General features: G+C 41.1%; 1 protein-coding gene across 3 annotated transcripts in view; it reads right to left on the bottom strand.

Annotated features, from left to right (window-relative positions):
- Positions 1 to 23874, bottom strand: part of CLNK (cytokine dependent hematopoietic cell linker) — a 154859-nt gene that overhangs the window by 17789 nt on the left and 113196 nt on the right. For all 3 annotated transcript variants that reach the window (XM_008518825.2, XM_070613237.1, XM_070613236.1), the window contains 7 exons: positions 20353 to 20378; positions 20108 to 20127; positions 18913 to 19023; positions 12124 to 12151; positions 8401 to 8419; positions 6431 to 6512; positions 4607 to 4647 (listed from right to left, as the gene is read on the bottom strand). In XM_008518825.2, coding sequence (XP_008517047.1) covers positions 4607 to 4647; positions 6431 to 6512; positions 8401 to 8419; positions 12124 to 12151; positions 18913 to 19023; positions 20108 to 20127; positions 20353 to 20378 — 327 coding nt within the window. The remainder of the gene's footprint in view (positions 1 to 4606; positions 4648 to 6430; positions 6513 to 8400; positions 8420 to 12123; positions 12152 to 18912; positions 19024 to 20107; positions 20128 to 20352; positions 20379 to 23874) is intronic.

Here is a 23874-nt window from a genome sequence, read left to right as displayed (position 1 = left end):
AATGCATATCATTCCAGTAAATGCTAATAGAATATGAATTTCAGGAAATTAAAACCACAAGGAAGGAGTGAGGTGTTAGGAGGAATACTAAACAAAAATATTTATAAATATGGTAATAATTTAAGGAAAGAATTAATTGTAAAAAAAATCATAAAGCCTTGAGGGCATAAAAACAATATGAAAATAAAGTACTGGACAATAATAACATATAAAATGGAAGAAAGGTGGTTAGTGTGAAGAATTATAAGCTATATAGTCCTAATTCACTGTAAAATGTATAACCAAAGTTGTAGTCCTGGTTAGTAGCTTAACAAGAACTTTGAAAAAATGGGATACTTTTGACACAGTACATTTTTGAGGCAAAATGCGAAATAGAACATTAGCAAATATTTACGTGCCATTTATCATAACATTTAGATTATATGTATATTTATTCTGCTTCTCATCATCAAAAAGCCGAATTTCTCTCTAGGTTTAGTAAAAAGAACAAAGGGTACTCCTGAAATATTGAAAGTTCTGTTTTGATGGTTCCAAGGATTGTGGCTTTTAACATTGAGCCTAAGAATGTTTGTTACTGGGAATTATGTGTATCAAAATGTTTGTTGTAGAAAACTGTCAGATCACTTAAAGTTTAAATTACATTCATCATAGTAAGTTAATTTCACCCACCAATTTATGACCTTAAAAATAGGCAAAAGATGCTGAAGATATCTCTCCTTTTAAAATTTTATTTTATGAGTAGAAGAGCTTAATATTCAAACACAGTGCAGAATTCATGCCATCAAACTAAAAGCATTCTAAGTTTTTTGTATTGCTTGGGAAGAGGATATGAACTGTAGAGTCTTAAAATTCAAGCATGCTTTTATTTAAAATGCTCAAGGTAACCAATAGAAGAATGGAACTGGAATGATGACTTCCAAAGGAGAGAGAGAAAGGGGAGTCATGGAGAGATGAATCCAATATAAGGCAGAAAAGAAAAAAAAAAGTCAGTAAAAAAGCAGGCAATAGGAGGCACAAAATAATATAAAAGTGGATCAAAAAATATTAGTAATCACAATAAATATCAAAGGTGTAAACCTGGCATTTAAAAATCAGATGCAGACTGGTTTATGTGCTAATTACACATCTAAAAGGTAATGACACCGAGAGATCACCAGTGAGAGGATGGAACATGGTATACAAGGCTAATCCTAACCAAGAGAAAGCTGAAGGAGCTATCATAATATAGGAAGAATGGTTTTAAAAACTTCATTTTAAATTATAGTGAAGCAACACGTAAGACTTATTATTGAAATAGCCATGCTATCTTTTCAACGTGGATTGAAACAATAAGAACATGCTTGAGAGAAGAAAATAACCATTATCAGCATTTCCTATCACTTAGTTTGTGTGGCGTACATAATAGTGTTCAGCGATTATGAATTTTTCATCATATTGTGGCAACTGATTTATTACATTTCAACTCTGAGTGCCTTGCTGAATATTTAAAAAGTCCTACTTGAAAAAGAGCATTTAGCCTATTCAGAGAATGAGTTAAACAAAACGAAACAGACGAAAAACCAACTTGGCCACACAATTTTCCCCTGAAGTCCCGATTGGATCTTTGTTTAATGAATGAATGAAACTCTGAGCATGTAATCCACTGCAGTATTTAATTGATTTCATTGTAAAATAATGGCAGCTGATCTTTTGAAAGTTTTCTTTACATAGCATGTTGCATTTGGGTTTTATAACCCCATGAAATAGGACTTTCCCACTTGGAGAATGGAGGGTCACATTAATGAAGAGGTGGACCCAGTAAGTGGAGGAACACTGAGGAGGACACTGTGTAGGTGGCCAATAAAATTTGAGGCAGGGCCCCCTGATAAAAAAGGTAACAGTTGTAAAATCATACTGATATCAATAATTACTAACATTTCTAAATTCTTATGTATATAAAACTCTTAACACAGTGCCTGACCCATACTTGCCACTCAATAAATGTTACTGCTAATGTTGTTAGTATTATTAGAGAAACACAGCTCTAGAGCTTTCTTTTGTGACTTATAATAAAAGCATTTTATTTTAAGCAGGTATCCATAAATATTTATTAGCAAATTTTAATTTACCCTCACATACAATTTAAAAAATAATTTTTTTTTAAAAAAAAGAGCTATATATTTTAAAGAATATTTATAAAATGCAGATAAAGAAAATAGTGAGCAAAATCTAAAAACAAAGAAGAAAAGAAATCACCCACAATTCCAAACTTAGCAATGTTACTACTATTTTAGAGTATAACCAAACTTTCTGGATCCTCTTCCAATATATCAAAATAATTTTGTTGGGGCCAGCCCAGTGGCATAGTGGTTAAGTTTGGTGTGCTCTGCTTCGGTGGCCCAGGTCAGTGGGTTTGGATCCCAGGCATGGGCCTACACCACTCATCAAGCCATGCTGTGGCAGAGACCCACACACAAAATATGGGAAGATTGGCGTGGATGTTAGCTCAGGGCCAATCTTCCTCAAGCAAAAAGAGGAAGATTGGCAACAGGTGTTAATCAGCAATCAGGATGCTAATATCTACATTGACAGAGAGGTTGATTTCACTGTTCACCATGAAAAGTACTGCCCACACACCTGAGGCCTTCAAATTTAATCCAATCAGCTTTGGAGAGTGCTCTAGACTGAGAGCTCTGTGAGGGCCTGGATTACGTACCTAATTTCCACCAAGTAGAGGGGATGCAGAAATAAATTTTTACCCAATAGAGTGAACATTGGTCAGGAAGTCAATGGAGGAGCATTGCAGGTGCTTAAGCACTGGCTAGTTGAAGGATGAGGTTGTCCCTATTATCTATTCTTAGACCCAGTCCAATTTTGGGTACAAACCATGTGTTTGGTGGATATTTGTTGACAGAAAGAGGAATTAATGGTGTTTGAAGGTGCTGGAGGCCAAAATGTGTTCCCTGTCCATCCCAGGATGTTCCTTTAAGCAACCTGGTTTCCTCTGAGACAAGTAGAGAACAAGCTACAGGATCCACTACAAATGATCTACTCGCAGCCCTGGGTTGCGTGACTAGACGCATGTCTGTGAAGGCCATCTATTCCATTGACAATGCTGCTCCATTCTTTAATTGCTCTTCATTTTTATTTCTCTTTCAAGGTAAGACTCTGGATTCCTCTTTAAACTAAGATTCTGCTTCCCCTCCCTCCAATATATTCTCAAAACCCCCATAAGTAATGCCCTTCCCAGGCTGGTCAGTCCCTGCACCTTCTACCTGGACACCTCAAATCTTTTCATCCTCATACACTGAGGTCTGGCCTCCAGCACCACTGTTCTTGTTTTCTGATTCCCAGGGATTGAGCTCATCCAACGGGATTAACGAATCACAGCCTCCTCAGGCCCCCTTCCTTTAAATAAAGGAGGCCACTCTTGGGAAACTTTTATTAGCCATGTGTACCTCAGCGGAAATGAGTTTTCCAGATTGGTTTTCCAATCTAACACCCAGAAGATATAGAACAGATGAGAAATAAAGACATGATGGAAATAAGAGAGGCAACTCTTGGTCTAACGGGATCACTTGGGTAGGGAATCCCTGGAGAAGGAAAGGGAACGCAGAAAAGAAGGAAGGATATCAAAACGTGTCAGCTGCCTGCTATGTGTCAAGCAGAGTGTTTGTGTGTGTGTGTGTTTGTGTGTATTAACCCTGTGAGTTAACATTACTATTTGAATTTTATGCATGCGGGGAGGGTGAAGCTCCAGGAATTAACTTGCTCAAGCTGATCCTATTGTAGGGAGAGAGGCAGAATTAGGACAAAGGTCAGTAGAGCCCTCTGCCTTTCTACTCTGCCCGTGGTGTCTGCTTCCTCCAGCCCTAAACCCTCTCTAATTACTCAACAGAGAGAGAGAGTGCAGGATTAGAACTGAACACAGAATCTCCAAGCATATGGAATAAAGACAGAAAGACAAAAGAACATGACAGATCTATGTCATGATACTAACAATATCAAAATCCATCACCAACAGTAATATTTACATGCTGCTTCAGACATCTTCACAGACATGGTATCCTTTTGATATTTATCTTACAATCAATTAGTAAGAGAGGTCAGTTTTATTTTTGCCATTTCATAGACTTTTCTTAGGACAAATCTATTTTACACCCAATGGATTGGCAAAAACTAAAAGTTTGTCGAAAACAACTGTTGGAGAGGATGGAGAACAAGGGGGACTCATAAACTCTTGGTGAAACCGAACGCTATGTCTCCTTTGGAAAATACATCTAGTACAATTGAAGAAGTCACATCCTAAAATCCAACAATTTCCCTCTTAGAAAGAGAAATTATCATATTATTATGTACATGGGAAGACATCTATAGTATGGTTCAAAACATAATGTCTGTAAGAAGAAAAAACTGGAAACCACCTAAGTGATCATATTTAATGATGGATGAAAATTGTTATATTAACACACTGGAATGCTATTTATCAATGAAAACAAGCTAATGACATTATACACATCAGCTCAGTGACTCTGAGGTCCACAAAGCTAAGCCACAGTGCAGGAATATTGCAGTGTGATGACTTACCTGTGTGTTTTATAACTCTTACATAGTATAGTGTTCTTACCTCTGTTTTGCATACTGTAGTTGTTCACCATGAATGAAGAGCTAAAGGAAATGTTAGAATTGAATTGAAAGAATGTTAGTATTTCTCATGGTGGGTAAAATTCCACTCAGAGGTAAGGTCAATGATAGTGGCCCAAGTCACATTTACAAAGCTCTTAATATTTTACTGGATATGCTAGAAGAATATCTGTTTTGTAAGGCAATAGGAGGCTGGTTCTCTCTCCCCTTTCTCAAGATACACAGGTATTATATATAGAACAAATTGACTGACCTATATAAGTTCTTTCCATATCATTTCAATGAGCCCATACCATAGTTCTTTACTTTTGAAAGCCACAAATTTACGTTTGTCTTGTAACTACAGTCATTATAGAAAATGGTATGTGGCTGGTTGGGGCTCTGTTCTATAGAAATTGTATGCTGATTGAAGGAGAGTCAGCCATGGCAAGGAAGGAGAGTATAGAAATTATTTTATTCCTTCTTGAAATGTGAGCTAGGTGAGAAAACTGTGGATTATTATAAGGAAATTCATAAGGAAAAAGAGAGTATAAAAAATATCATAAAAGACAATCAAAAAACAATATGCAAGTGAGGGAGGGGAAGGGCGTGGGGGATGGAGAGCATTCCCTTGACATACAAGGCCTGGCAATGGCAATGAGAGCTGGCATTTACTGGGCACTTGCAACAGGCTTGGCTCTGCTCTCAGTTCCCTGTGAAAGATGAGTGATATAATTACCCAGGATCACATGGTTTGCTACTGATGAACCCAGGCAGTCTCGTTCCAGTGGATCCTTCCTATGCACTGCTCTATTCTGCCACAAACAGGGTATACTCCCTGTAGATATTTATTGAATAAATAAGAGATAACATCTCAACCTTGGGTAGCCACCAGGGAAAGTCGGGATCCATGGGCTGCGATTTTAGAATCAAGTCTTTATGGGCAGCTACTGAAAAGTGCTTGGGCTTTGCAGTTGGACTTGACTTCAATGGTAAAGGACTCAGCATCTCTGGGCCTCATTTATTCCCTCTGGGGAATGGGTCAGAACTATATTCTGGATTCAGTGTGGCTTTAAACTAGAGTCTGAGGGATGAAGAGGAGTTTCAAGTAGGGAGAGGGTAGAGAGAGGGAAATATGAGGAAGCAGCATAGGCAGAGGAACAGCAGGTGCAAATGTCCTGTGTTAACTGACATTGGACAGTAGGAAAGCAGGTAGAGTGTTACGAACCAAGGCTGGAGCTCCTGGCCAGACTGCAGTCATGAGAGCCTTAGAAGAACTAATTTTGGAGGCCCTGGATTTTGTTTTAAGGAAGCTACCACTAATTTACAGTGACCTTGGTCAATGAGTCACCAGCATGATCCTTAGCTTCCTCGACTCTTCAGTTGGGATGTCAGTTGTCACAATAATTTGATCAGGCAAGTATTTAGTCAGATAATGGCATTTTCAACCCCTGGCCATCTATACAGTGCTATTCAAAAGTAACTGTAAGCTTCTGTACGGTCATCAACTGAGACGAGTTAGAGATGGCCAAATTTTCTTCCCAGACTGATTAGCATTCATTCCAGGTAGCCTTATCTAGTTAATATTCAAGTCTTCAAATCTCCCAGACTTCTCTAACACTCAATCACTTATAAAGTGCGGGAAGAACAATGTTATTAGCTTCAATAACAAATGTGATTCACAGGTTTCCCTTGGGCCTCATCATTGGGCTTCTTTATCAAAGGCCAAAGATTTTCCATTTCTCAGGAAGCCTTGGTGAGTCATTATCTGAGACAACACGTGGCCTGACCCCAGGCTGGGACCAACAAGGGATTCCTGGTTCCTTACCTGGCAATGGCAAGAGGAATCTCTTGAGTACTTTGATTTTGTGACAGGTGAAATGATTCGGACTTCACCTGGTGATGAGGAACTGCATAAAGAAGCCATATAGTTTGGTCAGAAAAAGGAAAATGATCGGGGACCGCTAGCAGCCTACTGGAACTACTGTAATTTTCTCCAAGAAATCTCTTATTATTAGGAGTTTCTGTTAGTCGTCGGCAGAAACTGTAACCCACGTATTATGCGACAACCCTGGCTCCTGAGAGTGGCTTCTTCCGGAGGCTATAAAAATTGCTCTGAATATTGAATGTTCAATAATATTATCAAGAATATTGAATCTTGAACTCATCATTGAAATTCCCAAAATATAGAATATTACTTTGGAAAGTATTTGGTGTTGGAAGGGCTTGAAGTGGAAGTGGGCTGAAGTTAAATTCTGCTTTCAAATGAAAATTTATATAGAAACATAAAAAGGATAAACCTAAGATCTATTCTGAGCAATGTTGGGCATGGGGATGCCCAATCCTGGCCCCCACACACCTGAATTCTCTTATCTCTTCTGTGACAGGCAGGCAAGTGCCAAGGATTCTGATGGAGACCATCAGTTCCCACCTGGTTACCACCAGGAATGCATTTTCTCAATTTTTCCCCTTTGATCTTCAAGTTTTGAAAAGTTCTGCCAAACATATGTCCTGGAGTTATTTGGTAATTACATATGCCATTGGTGATACCACTTTTTATTTCCTTTTCATCATGGATAGATTTTAACCAGCCATCCAGAATTACCAAGGGCACATAATAATACTATGATATGAAGTCCCATAAAACACTCTCCCAGTTGTGTTATGAGTAGTAAAGTTAAGGAAGCATATAGACACTGACACATCTTAATTTTTGTTGTTATTCTGTGCTCTGTCCAAGGTTGATCACAAACTGGATAGCTTTGACCGAAGGACTGTGATTACTTGAAATGTGATTGGAGTCAGTGACTGGTCCACTAGTCACACATCCCATCAAATTGTTTTACGTCATCAACAGTCACCCAGAGCATCTGCCCCTCATGAGCCAAACAATGTCACTTTGTTGTGTTGATAATCATTGACGCTCGATGCAACAACATCTGAACATTTCAGTTAGGATGTTGAGCTTTAGTGTGGAAAAGGGCAGCTTCCTTTAGATTTTAAGTTTATTTAGAATTTCCAACAGACCCCTACTCCTCCATCGGGGACCCCTGGGAATCCATAAACCTAGTTAGACCCCCCTCAAGTCTAACTTCCTCAACATAAAGAAGAGCAGACTTGGGACTCACAAAGGCGATGAAACTTGGCCAAAATCACACAGTGAGTTGGTAGCAGGCCTCTGAAATCCTAAGCCGATGTTGTTTTGTTGAACTATGCCGCCTGTGTCAACTCTTTGGGCCATAGCTCAGGCCCTTCAGCTCTGGACGTAATTCGTCATTCTAAGTGAATAGTGAACAGTATTTCAAGGATGAGCATGGAGGTATTACCTGCTTAGCATCCTGCCAGCTGGTGAGTGAGTGTTGGGTTTCAGGCTTCTACAACAATGGCACCAACAGTGTGCATGTGTGTGTGTGTATCCATGCATGCATGAGGGCACATGTATATGTGTATGGGTGACATCAAAGATGGAGAGACCAGGAGCTTCTCTGGAGCAGTGGGTCAGCAACATCTTTCCAAAGTGTCAGGGGGTAACGGTGTGCCTCCCTCTTGTCAGTAGCCTGTGGCTGAAGAAAGCCCTCTGGCCTACCTCTAATTTAAATCACCAGGTTAGACTGGAGGACTCTTGAATAGACTATGACGTCCTGGATCCATCTGGATCTTGTCATGCACACACACACGTGACCGTATAGCTCATGCTCTGAAACTATCAATCCTTTTAAAAAATGACCAGCACTATAAATCTGTTAACAGAACTTAACCTAATGACATTAGGATAAGAAAACAAATGTAAACAGTTACCTTTCTCTGTTCCAAGGACCTGTATTAAAAAAAATAATAATAACAATGAATAACTCTTGGTGATAGAGGATTTTACCTTTTATGTTTAACATAAAATATGATTTACATGTATGTTTTAGAGCAGTTGGATAGTAGAGTTTGGGCAAAATTTTTGTTAGTTTAGAATTTTAAAAAAATCTACAAATAATTCTCCAAAAGACTGAGCAAAAATCAAAATTTTATACTCTGTGTGATGTAACTGGCGAGTATACGGTCTGCTGGTGGGACTACCAACTGCGCTGACTCTGTTGGAAAGCAATCTAACCCCAGCTGTCAAGAGCCTTCGAAACACTCTTATTCTTCTCCCAGCAATTCCATCGATGAGGCTCTTGTTCTAAGAAAGCAACCTGACATCTGGACAAGTTCCATGTACAAAGATGTCTAGTATAAAATTACTTATATTGTCAAAACACTGCAAACAATCCACATTCCCATAGTGAGAGCCATTAAATAATTATTGGTGCTATACTCACTTATTGGAATATTACAAATGCATTGTAAATGCTGATGTAGAGTATGGAATAAGACCATTCTATAATTATGTCTCAATGTTCCATTAAAAGTTCAGGATAAAACTGGGTTCATGATATATTTACGTGCAGGTGTGTGTGTGGGTGTATGTGTGTAGAAAAAAGGATTTGAAGAAATATGATAAAATCTTAATAGAGATTGTGTTTAAGCGATGAGGCTATGGTTAATTTTCTTTCTTTATACCTGATCTGAAATTTTTATTTTAAAAAATGAGCATGAAAATATTCACGTTATTCTTTTTAAATACAGCCATTTATCTCCCCAGACATTTCCTTTCTCTTCCTTTCCTTAGCAGTGGTAGAATTCCTGATCATCCTTCATCATGAAAATCTATGTGCTTATCGGATGCATATCCTTGGGCCCTACTCTACTCTTAAAGAAGCAAAATACCTTACAAGAGGTAAAGTATTTGTTGAAGGTAAGATTACTTCACTTCAAGTAATTTTCCAAAGTCCATTTCATGCATTGCATCAGCCGGGGAGGACCTTGGGTATCATTTAGACCACAGCTTCATAACGTGGGAGACAGAAGAGGTCCTTGGATGGCCTAGCGGGGTCCTTGAAACTTCTGAAATTAAAAACGAATTTTTTTCCTCTGTAAATATGTGCATTTTTTTTTGCTTTATTACACCTTTCATCAAATTTTCGAAGGGGTCTGAGTTCCATGAACAGTTAAAGCCAGTGGTCTGCAGACGAGGTCCAAAGAGTGGTACATTTCCCCAGATTGCAACAGTTATCTTGCGGCTGAACTGGCCCCGGAGCCCAGGTCTCGTGCCTCACGTTGGCTTCATAGATAAGAAAGCTTTAGCAATACATAGCTTAGAGATGCATTGTACATCTTGTCTGAAGCTAGCCAACAGACAAGCCATTTTGTTTCAAAGACCTTGGCATTCCCTAGGGTTCTGCAAAGAAGACATACAGTTTATCGCGGACAGCAAATCAAGGCAAATCTCTAGGCTAAGTAAAAAGGGTAACGCATCCATTCTAACGAGTGGTTTGAAAGTCTTCCCACTGAGTCTTCCCCAGGACTTTGAACTGGCAGTTCAAAGTGCTCAATCAGATGCGGCTGTGGTTCTCAGGCTTGTCCAAGGGAAGGGGAGCAGGGCTGTAAACACGGCACGGAAGCCGTGCGTCTGGCAGAGCAGTTGTTTTATTTAATTGAGACCCAGCCAACTTTTAGCTTGAGGCCTTGGAATTTAAAATCAAATGTAATTAGAAAAGTGGAGTGAAATCTCTCTAGTTTCTTAACGTTATTAGAGAATAAACATATTCAAGTTAAATAGTAATGTCTTCTTTATTATTTTCCACCCTCCCATTCTCCTTTCCACCTTTCCTTTCTTCCTTCTTCTTTTTTTCACTATCTTAGCCTAAAGTTGTCTCTGAATTTTCTAAGGCAGAGAGTCATAGACGTGGGGAGTAGACCCTAACTTTGGGCTTTCTGGGGCTGGTCCTATCTTCTGCCAGCTGTGGGAACTCTGCAAGTCTTGCCACCTCTTTTTCTCTTCAGGTTTTTGGAGAATTAAATGAGATAATGAGTTTCTACTCTCCTTGAAAACTGTAAAGCACTCTGTGAATTTGAGTTGGGGCAGGTAGCACATCATTTCTGCTGGAATGGATTTTGGTCCACAAGATAAAATTGAGCAAGCAATTAACACACACGAGCATGGCATTTGCCTTAGGAGATGGGCTTCTCTGGTAGAGAAATGGCCTTGAGTCTCAGCCCAGACAAACAATGAGGAAGTGTCTTGGCAAAAGATAAGGAGGAAGAATGTGTTTTTCCACTGGGCCTTGTTGTTCTTTAGATGGTATTGACTTCTAGCAGCATGCCAACCAAAGTTGCAAGGAAAATAAACAGTCTTGCATGATCCCTGCTGTCTAAGACTGACCTCCCCTTTTCCTTCTTGCTTGTTTGTGATTGGGGTCCTATTGTTCCTTCAGACTGACAAATGAGTGATGGACTGTACGTCATTTTGAGTGGCAGGCACCTTCTACTTGGGATGCATAACTCCGACCCATGGGAAGAAAGGGGTGGAATCCCTTTAGACGTAGTGGGTTCCCCCAGCAGCAGAATACTATCCCCAACTTCCTCCTTCCTGGTGGCACCCGGACAGCCCAACAACTCTCAGAAGAGGGTGAGCAGGATGAAGTCCTGAATGAAACCAGGGCTGGCCCTCTCATTCAGCAGTCGTGTGTTATCCTCCTTGATGTCATTGTCTTATGGATTAGAGGTAATAAATGTCTTGTTTGAGTGACAAGCTAGAAATGTGATTTTTGATTTTAGCATTCTCATAAGGCCAAAAAAGAAAAAAGAAAGAAAAGAAATCAACCATATAGTCTAGAAAGAAGAGCACAGGTAGCTACTAAGACAAGAACCAAATCCCTAGGAGGCCAGTGAGAGTGAGGTGAGGCCACCCGTGTTGTTGGACAGAAACTTTCCATCAGTCCTAGTGGACTCACCATCTTCTTAAGGAATTTCTTCTTTGGGGGCTTACGGAACTAAATACCAACGGGGTCTCTAAGATAGCATCTTACCTGGCTTCCAGGCCATTTATGGAACCTCTCCTTCTCACCTGGTCATTTATGTGCTTACTTTAACTGACTTTGACTTTATCACAACAACTTTGCAGAGCTGAGTGTACTCATCTCTATTTTATGGCTGGGAAAACAGAACTGGGGTGGGCTTGGGGTACTAGGGACTTGCCAAAGTTCAAGAAAGTAGTAGGTGGCAGAGCAGGATTCAAACCCAGTCTGTGTGACTCTGTATCTCATGTTTCTTCTACTGTGCAGTCCTGTCTTTCTTGTGAAGGACAAATAGCAAGGTATAATACAATTTCCCCCATTTTATTTCTGTAATGCTGGGGCCTGGAAGCCATCAGTGGAGACTATATCTTTCATGGGATCTGGGCATGCTCTTCTCTTCACTGTACCAGTAAACACTGAATACGCTGGCAAAATAGGACATTGGTTTAAAATCTCCACCCTAACTTGTTTTACTTGACTTTTCTCACTTTTGAGACAGGGATAATACATTTTGAGCATAGCTATTATGATAATTCAGTGTGATAAGTATCTGAAGCAAATAGTATCTTGTCATTGCAGACATTAATGCGCAAAGATTTCCTTCTTTGTTTCCTAGGACAAAATCGCTGCTTACCTCGCTTAAGTTCTTTAAGCTTATCTGTCTGCAAGGCAAAGAAATATGGTGTTACATAAAGTACAATTCATAATGATCAAGATAAAACCATTCTGAGCCCTTAAAAACCTTTGATTACATTTTCATTGCCAGATTAACAGCCCATAGTCCAGGGTGATATTTATTACTGTTCTATAAAGCTAAAGCCAGGTGATTTTTCTCATAATTTTCTAAGCAAAAGAAGAAGTTATGAGCCAATGTAAAAGGTGGTGACAGAAAGGACATGAATAAACTTGCTTCTCATCTTAGGAGAATTTAAATAACATCATTTCTCCCCACATTTGGTTTTCCGTGTCAAGTTTGGTTAGCACAGTCAGAGCTGCTCTTAGTGCCTTGATTTTAAAGCTCTTAGTTTTTTCCTTTGAGGAAGTGTAAAGAGTTTTAAACATGAAGTTGTCAGCTACAGCGGGATCCCAGAAAGGCACGTGTGAGAGAAAGGATGCTGATCATGAAAGGAGATGTGAGACCAAAAAAACATGAAACTGAATGAGAGGGAAAGAATTCAGCATGGAATTTGATAACGTGGACATTGGACAGGTCCCAGAATAAGCTCTAAGCCTTTTGCATACATTGACAGTGAAATTAACCTCTCTAAACCTCATTTTTCTCATCTGCAAAATGGCCTCAAGGGTATTCATCTTAGAGGGTTATTGTGAGTATTGCTAGAGATAAAAATTAAAATGTTGGGCATCTAGTGGACACCATGGTTAGAATGTGGTCAAAGTCAGAGGAGGAGACTACAGAGGGAGTAGAGGTGACAGGCACATTGGTGAGAAGACGAGAACTGAAGAAATGCCGGAAGATTAAGGCTGCGACACCCATCTCAGTTGAAAGCTGTTGACCTAGGTTATAAAGGTCTGTCCATATCAGGTAAGATGATCCCAGAGCACATAGCGCTTGATGACGTATTCTGGTCTCCGACCTCCAAGCAATAGGCAAGTGTGCTGAAGTGCCACATTTTTTAACTTGTGTCATCAGTTCATCTGAGGCAGTACATCTGTGTCCTGCCTCCCCCTTTGAATGGGGCAAGTGAGAAGATAAAGAGATCTGATTAGAAGTAATAAAATAGAACAGACATCCATAGTATTAATTATTTGGGGGTTAAATTGAGGCTAATCTCAATGTTCTCAAAGTTTGAGAGACTCTGGCATCTTAGGAATACTGAAAGATTGGCCGTGTGGCTTCAATTTAAAATATATAATTGATGTTAGACTTGTGACTTTAAGTTACTAGAGTCAAGCTATGTTCGACTCTTGTTTGTAAAGAGTTCGAATTGTTTGAGAACTTAAATTTTTCCATATTTATACATTTACCTTATTAGATTGACAAGAATTGTTAAAGTTTTGCCTGATAAGACTTTAGACCTTGCCTGCTAGTATTAGAAATACTTAAAAATCAAGCAAGTGAACTGTATCAAGATATTTCAAATGTTTAAGGAGATTTAACTGAGTTTTTCAATAAGGCTTATTGTCTGAGATTCCTTAACCTGTCTAATGTGACGAGCAGAGTGACTGTCTTTCTGTTTAGATAAAATCACTTGATTTATAAGTACAGCAATAACTTTACAGACGGAAATTGGAGGTTCCAGTGAAGCTAGGCATTGCAATTGGTAACTTTAAAAAATTGGGTTTTTAAAGTAATTGTAGGAAATCCTTTCTGGGCACAACAGGCATCTTTTGGCACTGAAATGCCCATGTTGACAAGACTCCATAAGTCAGTTGCTGCCCTCACCTGTGAAACAAAGGCTTCAGGCTTTGGGGGAGGGGGGAAGGGCATCTCTTAAATGAGATTTCTGAAGACAGAGAGACCTGCATAAAGTCACACAATGGCAGAAAAGGGCGGGGACTCTGGCCTCCTCCCCACAGCACCACATTGCCTCTCTGAGAGCATCTTCCAACTCATAAGTTTTCCCAGGTTCTGTTGCTGGAGAAGGCCAGTAAAGCATGGTGATTGACTGCAGAGAATAAGTTTTCCCACATCCCTTCCCGCGCATAATAGGTACTCAGTGTGCATTTGAGGATAATACCTTTTACTATAAAAGTAACCCTTTGTCAGCCTCCCTTAGTTTTTGGCTTAGTTTTAAATGAATTGCATTTGAATCCTTGCTCTGCCATCTATGAGCTCTGTCACTCTCGATAAGTGAAATTCTTTCTCTAGTTTTCCCACCTGTAAAATGGGTAAATCCCGACAGTAATGAAGAGGGTTGATTAAGGTTCTCATGATATAATATATGTGAAAGCTATTTGGAATAAAAGAACACCTTCTACCTGCAGAACACTTCTAATAGTTTTGTTAAGTTAAGCTCTCTGTTCTGAGATAATTGTAGCTCTCATGCAGCTGTAAGAAATATTACAGAGAGATTCCGAGTGCCCTTCACCCGGTTTCCCCCAATGGCAACATCTTGCAAAACTATAATAATAATGATAAAGTTCACACTTTAAAATCAATAATTTCCATTCATAAATGCAAATTTTTATATCTTTGTGATCCATACTTTCTTTTAAAGGATCATGGTTTCTTGATAGCTATAAAGATTTTTTTTTTCACTTTCCAAATCATCACAATATACATTTTTGCCACTGAGACTTCTTGAACTGATGTGGTGCCAGCATCCCTCTTGAAAAGGGAAAACTATACAAGGTAAATAGGTATTTTGTTAGTTAAATATCAGGCCCCTTTATTTAAATTATATTTTGGCTGAATGCAGCACCTTGGGCCTCTGAGTTTGCTGAAGCATAAAGGAATGTGGTGTCTCAAGAGCCTCTCTGCATTTCTGTGTCCTCATCAGTAAATTGGGGATTGTAATCCTGCTTTCCTCACGGAGCTGCTGTGGGTTGAAATGAGTTAATGCGCCCAAAAGACTCCAAAATGGGCCCAGTGAGTCGCTAGAGGTCAGCAAATGTCAATCACTCTTATGATTACTCCGGATGATTTTATTTGGTGCATGTCACATGGTATTAAAATAACAATAGATAAATGGTTGGAAAGTTCTTCCTTTTTAATCTCTTTCTCATTATGTCACGGAGAGTTGCAGGGTGGAGGTTAGGGCGTCCTTAACACAAGGAAACATTTACTTCTCTTCCTTTTTTAACAGAGAGAAAATTCCCCAGGCTCCAAGCTGGGTCTGAAACTGTCTGTGTTGCAGTTACTTATGGTAATAATATGTTTCCCTTTTAAATAAATTTACTTAAGTAAAAAAAACGAGCTGAGCAAAAAATATTACGTGGATATTGTAAAAATCATAATAATGTTACACAAATGGTTGAGAATGTCCAAATGACATCCCCCAAATATCAAAGTTTTCTTCTAGTTTTGAGTTGTCAAGGAATGATCTAAGTGGCATTTTCCCTAACTGAAGTGCTTTGATTCAGCAATTGTTTTGCAAAGCCAAGACTCAGCTCTAAAATACGAGAATGGCAGAGCTGGCGGAGACAAACGGGGGCTGAAACACAATAGCAGGAACCACAGCCACCATTCCGGGTGAGCACAGCCAATTGTAAAGGGCTGCAGCTGTCGGCGCCTTCAATTGATGCAGTTGATTGCCAGATGTAAATCACCGCCTCCCCTTAGGGAGGGCAATTCATCTCCCTGGGCCCACGGAGCAGCTATTAGGAAAGGAGCAGGAGCTGTGCTTCGAGTGTTGGCTCAGATCTCCAGTGCTCCTTCTGTTTTCAGAGAAAGTGAATCTAGCCTCGTGTGGTTGTTTACATGTGACTTGTGTCATCAGTACTGGTCATCTGAGTACCTATGTGGGGACCAACTGAAAATGAATTTGAAAGCTCTCTTCCTAAAGCAAAACTCATGGCATTCCCAGGGTCTTGCACAGGCTTTGCATATTTTTGCCACTTTAATAGTCACATACAAACCTTATAACTTTGACCATGTCACCTAACTTCTCTGAATCTTAGTGACCATCTGTGCCCAATGGGTAGGGAAGTGGTTTTACCAGGCACCTACCATATGCCATCCACTGGGCTGGGCACTTTAGCCTTCCAAACCTTAGAAAAACCATACTTTATAGGGCTGCTGGAAGGATTCAATGAGATGAGATGTAATTACCCTCTGGAGGTGTTTGGAGTGAAAAGACCAGCACAGTTCTCATCACATCTAAAAATGATTAAACAAATGTAAACTATAACTACAGAGACCCCAGAGATAGGAAGTGCAAACTTCTTAAGATTCCAACACCGGTAAGGTCGCTGCACAGGAGACTCGTGAGATGCAGACTGCAGAGGGACACAGCTGGAGGTCATGGCGGCATTATTCTAGCCATGAGAAGTCTGGGCACAGACAGGTAAGGCCTAAGAATCTTCCAGGCTTTAGTGGCAGATCTATTCCTAGAACCTGGATGTCTCTGGGTTCTTAGCCCTGGTAGATTCACCTGGAGAAGCTTTAAAAAATAGTGAGGCCTGGTTCCCACGTCTCAGAGCAATTAAAACAGACACTCGGGAATAGTACTTTCTAAAAAGGTTTCCTAATTCTTTTAATGTAAAGCCAGGATGAGAAACATTGCACTACAATATATAGCCTTGATTTCAAGAAAAAATAGGGTTATGGGTACCTAATTCTGCTGGGGACAGATGGGAGATGCTGTTTAAGTGTTTTTCTCTCTTCTTTCCTGTACTGTGACAGATATTATCCCAGGCACTTGAGAAAAACTGCATACCTCCTCGCTAGAATTCTACCACATGGGGATGGTTATTTTCTTTTTACAAATAAGGAAAGCAGGACTCAGAACTGTTGAAGAGCTTTCCGAAATTATACAGCCGGAAGAGGCTCAGCTGGTAGGCAAACCCACCTCCCCCGGGTCCCAGAATGCTGCTCTTTCCAGCAGGAAGAAACAGAAAGAAGATGAAATCCTCTTTTCTCCATACTAAACAACATCATCACCTTTGATATTTTTTTCATCCTATTTTCTGTTCTCCTACTTCTCTGAGTTTTGACCAGTTCTGAACATAACAGACTATTTGATCAGGAGTTTTAGGGATGTTTCGTCTTAGATTTCCGGTTCTGATGACACCACTTTGCGGATTTGACGGCCCGTTACTGGTGTTGCCTCCCAGTCTCTCACTCTTTGAAAAAGAAATCAGGATAGAACACATTTGGTGACTCCTAGTCTGGCTAGAACCCTTTGGAAGCTGCAGGGGGAAATAAAATATTTATCAAACATCTACCATGTGGCAGGCACCATGCCAGGAGGCATGCATACCAAAATGACTGAGTCCCTCCTTCTGGGGTGGAAAAGACAGACTTGTATCCATATATATTATTAGGGGTGGCAAAGGTGCCAAGAGAAAAGAGCTCAAGGTAATGAGTACAATAGGTGTTGGTTGTAAATATGTGCGAGGCTGGCACTGTTAAGCGCTCAACAGGAGTCATCTTATTTAATTCTCATGTTAGTCCATGACTTGGGTGGTAGGTGTTACTGTTATCCTCACTTTACTGCTGAGAGAACCTTGGGCTCAGAGAAGGTTAGCAATTGGCCTTAAGGGAGAATTTTTCAACCTTTGCACGATTGACCTCTTAAGCCTCATTGTTCTTTGTGCTGGGGGCTGTCCTGTGCATTGTAGGATTTTAGCAGCATCCCTGGCCTCAGCCCACTAGATGCCAGAAGAATACCCCCGACCCAAGTTGTCACAACCAAAAATGTCTGCCCTCAGGGGAGTTAGCAGTATCTGGAAAGTCACCCCCAGTTGAGAACCCCTGCCCCAAATCTGCCAGTTCACAAGAAGGAGAACCTAAATTTCAAACCGGGCAGTTTGCATGGAGACATGAGAACTCCCGCCGCTTCCCACACTGCTACGCCAGTTGAGAAGGGCCCAGGAGGAAGGCAATCGCATAAGGGAGGAGACAAGGGGGCTGCTGCATGGAGGATGTATGTTTGTGTGGGGCTGTGAAGGACCAAAAGACGAAGAGACTTTCACCAACAAATGAAGAGGGGGAAATGGCATTTCAGGCTTTTTAACATCCCCCATCAGAACCAGTGATGAATGGGTTTCCATAAAAGCTCAAAATGTACATGATATTTTGAATTTCTGTATTGGTGAGAAATGCTTACTAATGAAATCATGCCTGGTGCCCCAACCTGCTGAATCAAGCTTGCAGTAAGAAAGCATCATTCATTCTGAGCAGGAACAAGAGGAAAACCCTAATCTCTGTTCCGACTTCTAAAATAAGGTAATTTGGGAAATTCAAACTCTCTTGGAGAAAAAATATGCCCATTTGCATTTGTCACATTTTGTGATTGGAACTGGCTGTCAAATGCCCCACCCATTTGGGGGTGGGGCTCTGTCATCAGCACTTAATACCAGAAGGTTGGTTTTTAATATTTATTTGTCAAAAAGGCAATCATGTATTTGACAAATGGGTTTTCACGCACCGTTATACTCCTGCAGCCTGAGTGATGGGAAGCTGGGGGCCGCTATCAGTCCTGGAATAGTCTGAACCCCCCTTTCAGTTTTTCCATAAAAAGTCCTGATCTGTTCAGACATTTAACATTTTCTTTAACAAGTAATTCAGACCTCAAGTGAACCATTCTTTCAATAGCTCATTTTATTACAAAGAAGCTGTGTTTGCTGTAAAGAATCAAACTCCAGGTTTCTAAGACTGATTTCCCTGGATGTATAATTGGCTCCTCCCCACGCCGCTAGGGAGCCTTTCAGAGAGGTGAGTAGTTTGGTTGTCCTTGCCACCGTCCCCGCCCAGCACTCTCCCTGGTCATTGCACCAGCAGCAACAACGAGTCTCTCACCTGGGCTGTCTCTTGGCTTCAGGGAAGGTGTGCCTCTGAGGGAAGGCTGACCTGCTGCTCTCCGGCTCGGGGGGCAGGGGCTGGTACTTCTTGGGAAGGGTGATGGGCGGCCTGTGTGAAGAGTCACAGTGGGGCCTGAGAAGGTGTGTGGTGCAGTTGGCTCCTCAGACCCAGCCTTCACACAGCCCTGCCCTCAGCGCCCCAGCTTTGGGTTGGAAATGTTAGTTTCCCTATGCTCACTGCTTCACAGGGCAGCCCGATCCATTTCAGGCAGCTTCGAATGTCAGAATAGTCACCGTCCTAACCAGCCTAGGTCTACCTCCCTGCAACGTGTTCTTTGGTTGGGTTCTGTTTTCTAAAGAGTGTGATGTAATTTTTTACAGGGTGACCTAGTTTTCTCAAATGCCACCTGTTTGAGTTTTAGGAGGCCTGAAAAAAAATATACGGGGATAGCCTTCATTTACCCCAGACCCGAAGACCTGAGTTTTTTTAAATCGCCCCCAAAATAGGAAAATGTTTGAAAGTCAATGAATGCCTCACTCGCCCATTTATTCACTCACTCACTCACTCAACTGTAAAGTGTATTAGGCACTGTTGGTAGATGCTGGAGTGCAGAGAGGAAAAACACACAGTCCTTGGCTGGAGTTGCTCCCCTCTAGGAGGGCAGAGAGAGGAGTGATGAGAAGATTAGCAGCAAGGGTAATAAGTACTGTGATGGAGGCGCTCATGGGGCCCACGGAGAACAGCAGAGTGGCCGACTCACTCAGAGCCTAAGAAATCAGTCTGTTGCTCTCACCTCCATGTCCGTATATATATAACAATATTTGTATTTACGTATGTGCTACATATAGAAATACATGTACTTATATAAATATATACTTATATATGGCAAGTTCCTGAAGACATTTCCCAGTGCCAGTACTGTCTGGCAGATTTCTGTACTAATAGGAGGGAGAGAAACAGGAAGGGATGGGAAGCAGTGCTTTCATCAAGAGATGACGAGGGAAGGTATATTGAATAGACGACTGTGAATGAATGATTAAATGCTCGTTTAATCTTGTTCACTGGCCGGCTCATATTAGTTTTTCAGTGTCAAATGTTCACTTTTCTCCTTTTCAAATTCTGGAAATTTTCAAACTCTGAAACTAATCATTTAAGTATATAGCAAAACAAGATTCTATTTTCAGGGTCTTACCGAGGAGGTGGTAACGGAGTCTGCAGAAGGAAAGAGAATTAGAAATTCAGTTTATTGTTCCTTCAGCAGAGCTAATGGCTAACAATATTTTGGTTTACAAATAGAAATTACAAATCCCAACCAAACTTCTAGGATATATTTTTCAAGTGATATATATTTTTCAAGTGATATCTTCACATTGTCAACATTCCTATGCTTCTAAAATAGACAGTGGGGAACAAATGCATTTTCATGACTTTTCTTACCTTGTTTCCCTTTGTGGGTTTGTTTCCTAAAACATAAGAGGTAGTGCGGTGAGTTTATGGAAAGTGTCATCAAGCTATTTTTACATATATTTAAACGTAAATCATTCCCATTTTAATAATCTAGATGATGATGTCGATGAACATTTGTTGAGATCTTATTAGCTAGCCAGCACCATGCTAAATACTTTAGTTCTGCGATCTCCTTCAACCTCGCCTTTGTTCGGTAATGAAGAAACTGAGGCAGGGGGGAGTTAAGCATCTCACCTCCTGTCACCCAGATAGTAAGTGATTGAACGAAGATTGCATTGCAATGGTGTGACGCCTGTGGTCCCCTCTTAACCACTGTTTCCTAATTAGAATTAGCATCCTTTAATAGTCATCTCATTAATTCAAGTTCCTGCCTAACACCTTCATTGGACATTTCCAAGCAGAGGAAAATAGCATCAGAGAACTTTCTAGATTGAAGGGCTTTTGAAGACCCCTAAATCCAATTCCTTTGTTTTATGGTTGACAAAATGAAAGACAAACTAGGTAGGACAATTGCTCGAGACCACCCAACCCTAGAAAAGCCTGAATGAAGCCAGGAAAAGATTTTCCTGACTTTCTATGTAGTTTTATTTCCACAATGCAATTCAACTCAAAGACAATGATTGAGCTGCTACTCTGAGCTAAGCATAAGAGTACCAGGCACTGGGGATAAAAAGACAAATATGACATGATCCTTCCCCTGAAGGTGGTCACGGTTCTGTTTACAGGCCACGTTCTATGTTCTGGGGGATGCAATGGGGAAGGTGAGAGACACTGCCCTTGTCGCCATATGGTTTATACTGAAGAGGGTAGTCATGCATTGAAAACATTAAAAAGGTGATGAGAATTTCAAGGAGAAAAGGGCAAGGTATTAAAGGAACATGTAGGAGACTTAAGTTAATCTGGGATGTCGGAAAAAGCCCCCTTGAGAAAGCAGTGTTTACTTATCTGTAAAAATGGGTGCAATGTAAAAATGCTGTTCTGTCCGGCTGTGGGAGGAGCCATGCCACTCGGTCTCCTCTGATGGGAGATTTAGCCCTCAAGGGAGAGCTGGCTGGGTGGGTCGCTTCCTCATTTGTGAGACAATGAGGTTGGACTAGATCAATGGGCTTTAACCATGCTCTGACGAGCTCCCCTGGGCTCCTCCACTTTGATCTGCTTCCCACTGGGTCTCCTCTAAGATTTCTTTTGATGAAAGGTCCAGCTGGCCCAAAACAACACAACACAACACACACGGGTCTGGATGATTTTACTGTTTCATCCAGGTTTAAAATAACTACTTCACTGAACAAAATTACCATTCTCTGCGTTTGGTTTTTGTTTTTGGAGAACACTTTTTAAATAGACAGGATAGACTTCTGTGCATGAATTCAAACACTGACGGCAAGCAGGAATTGTAGATGTTCTTGGCATTGTAATGACACAAAATGTGACCCAGAATGTATTTCAACAACAGCAACAATAGAGTTAATGTTAGATCTTTGGCTGTTTCAGTGATATTACCAAAAAGCTTACACCACATGATGCTTTCTTAAGGCACCAAATTTAAAAACATAAGATTAACTTCCCCTCATTTTATTGTCTGTCGGCTTTCCCTTCGGAGCTCCCTGATGCTCACGTTGATGACTTGCCCTGTGAAGCTAAATGTTGGCTTTCCAAGAGGTTTTTTTCCCTAGCTACCACTACATCTATTGGGGATCAATTCAAATCACTGGGAAAAAAATCCAATAAAGAGACTGAGTATCTGGGATTCAATAGGAACATTCCATTGATTGTTTCAGAGAGATCTATCCCGTTTGCTTCAGTGATGTGAGTTTAGAAAAGGACTCTATCTTCCTCATATTCATTGACTTACTACTGAGCACATAGTATGGGTCAGGCATGGATTCATTTTTAATATGTTTCTTTTTCTTTATAGGAAGATTAGCTCTTGAGCTAACATCTGCCACCAATCCTCCTCTTTTTGCTGAGGAAGACTGGCCCTCAGCTAACATCCGTGCCCATCTTCCTCTACTTTATATGTGGGATGCCTACCACAGCATGGCTTGCCAAACAGTGCTATGTCCACACCCAGGATCCAACCGGCGAACCCTGGGCCATTGAAGCAGAACGTGCGAACTTAACTGCTGCACCACTGGGCCAGCCCCTAATATATTTCTTGATGTAGGTATTGGGGAATATAATACCAAAAAAAAGTTGTGATTCCTATGCAAGTTATAGTCCAGTGGCAAGAGATAGAAAACAAGTGAACAAAAGTATATGATGACAGGTGATGACAAGTGCTACAGAGAAAAATGAAGTGGAATGAGGGAGGTAGCAGGGGTGTGGAGAGTGAGAGATGGAAGATAGGGCTAGTAGTTTTAAGGCAGATTCCAGAAGGTCTTTCTGGATAGGTGATGAGAACAGAGGCCTGAAGAGAGTGAGAGAGCACACCAGGTGAATACCTGTGATGAGGATTTTAGGCTGGTTACTTTTAAAACTGCACGTAAGAAGCAGGCTCCGAGGACTGGAATTTTGCTTGCCCTTTTGAGAGACATTTGCATTTGTGAAGGAAGGGGGATGACCTTGTAGGGACCTGAAATTGGCCACCCCAGGATATGTCTCTTTGGCATCGGGATTGTTTTGGGCTGATTGCTTTCCATAAACTGGGACAGGGAAGGAGGCTCTGGGAAATGGAACTTGCCCTTGTTGGGACATATTTACATTTGTAAGGTAAATCTCTATCTGTAAAAGGTGCCTCCCTCTCTGTACCAGGAAGAAGAAGAGAGATGACCTTATCCCTAGAAACTCTTAATGGGGAAGGCAAGAACTTAAGTTGGTTGCTGTCTGGCAATCTCATGTAACTGATTTAGGGTGGTGGCTTCTGACCTTTACTTAATCTGATTTGATTCTTGTCTAAAAGTCATGGGATCACCCAACGACCGACCAGACCCCACCTGCACTGATACCATTTTAACTTTTTTTCATGTTCTTTCCTTTGTCTTCGTAAAAAGATGACTCACATACCTATGCCTTAAATTTAGCCCTAACCCTCAACTCGGGGCAGCAGCAGGAGCTCTGACTGCCCGTGGGTCCTGTCCCCATGCCAGCGGGGGCAGCAGCAGTGGCCCTGCCTGCCCATGGGCCCTGTCCCCATGTCAGCGGGGGCAGCAGAAGCAGCAGCAGCAGGAGCTCTGACTGCCCGTGGGTCCTGTCCCCACGCACCAGCTCTGCCTGCCCATGGGTCCTGTCCCCATGCCAGCAGGGGTAGCAGAAGCAGCGGCAGCAGAAGCTCTGACTGCCCATGGGTCCTGTCCCCATGCTATTCTATTCTCTAAATAAAAGAGCACTACTGCCAGATCTTGAGAGTCCAAGAAATCTTTCTTTCGACTCCTCGGCTCACCGACCCCGCATCACCTGGGCGACAGAATTCCTGACAGAGGAAGCAGTAAGTGCAAAGGCCCTGAGATGGGATGAGCATAATGGGGAGTACAGCTGGAGAGGTGGAGGTGGGGA

Source organism: Equus przewalskii, chromosome 3 (genome assembly GCF_037783145.1).
Source record: "Equus przewalskii isolate Varuska chromosome 3, EquPr2, whole genome shotgun sequence".
NCBI classification, from domain to species: Eukaryota; Metazoa; Chordata; class Mammalia; order Perissodactyla; family Equidae; genus Equus; species Equus przewalskii.
The sequence above is the reverse complement of the archived record's forward strand: the minus strand, read 5'-3'. Positions and strand labels throughout refer to the sequence as shown.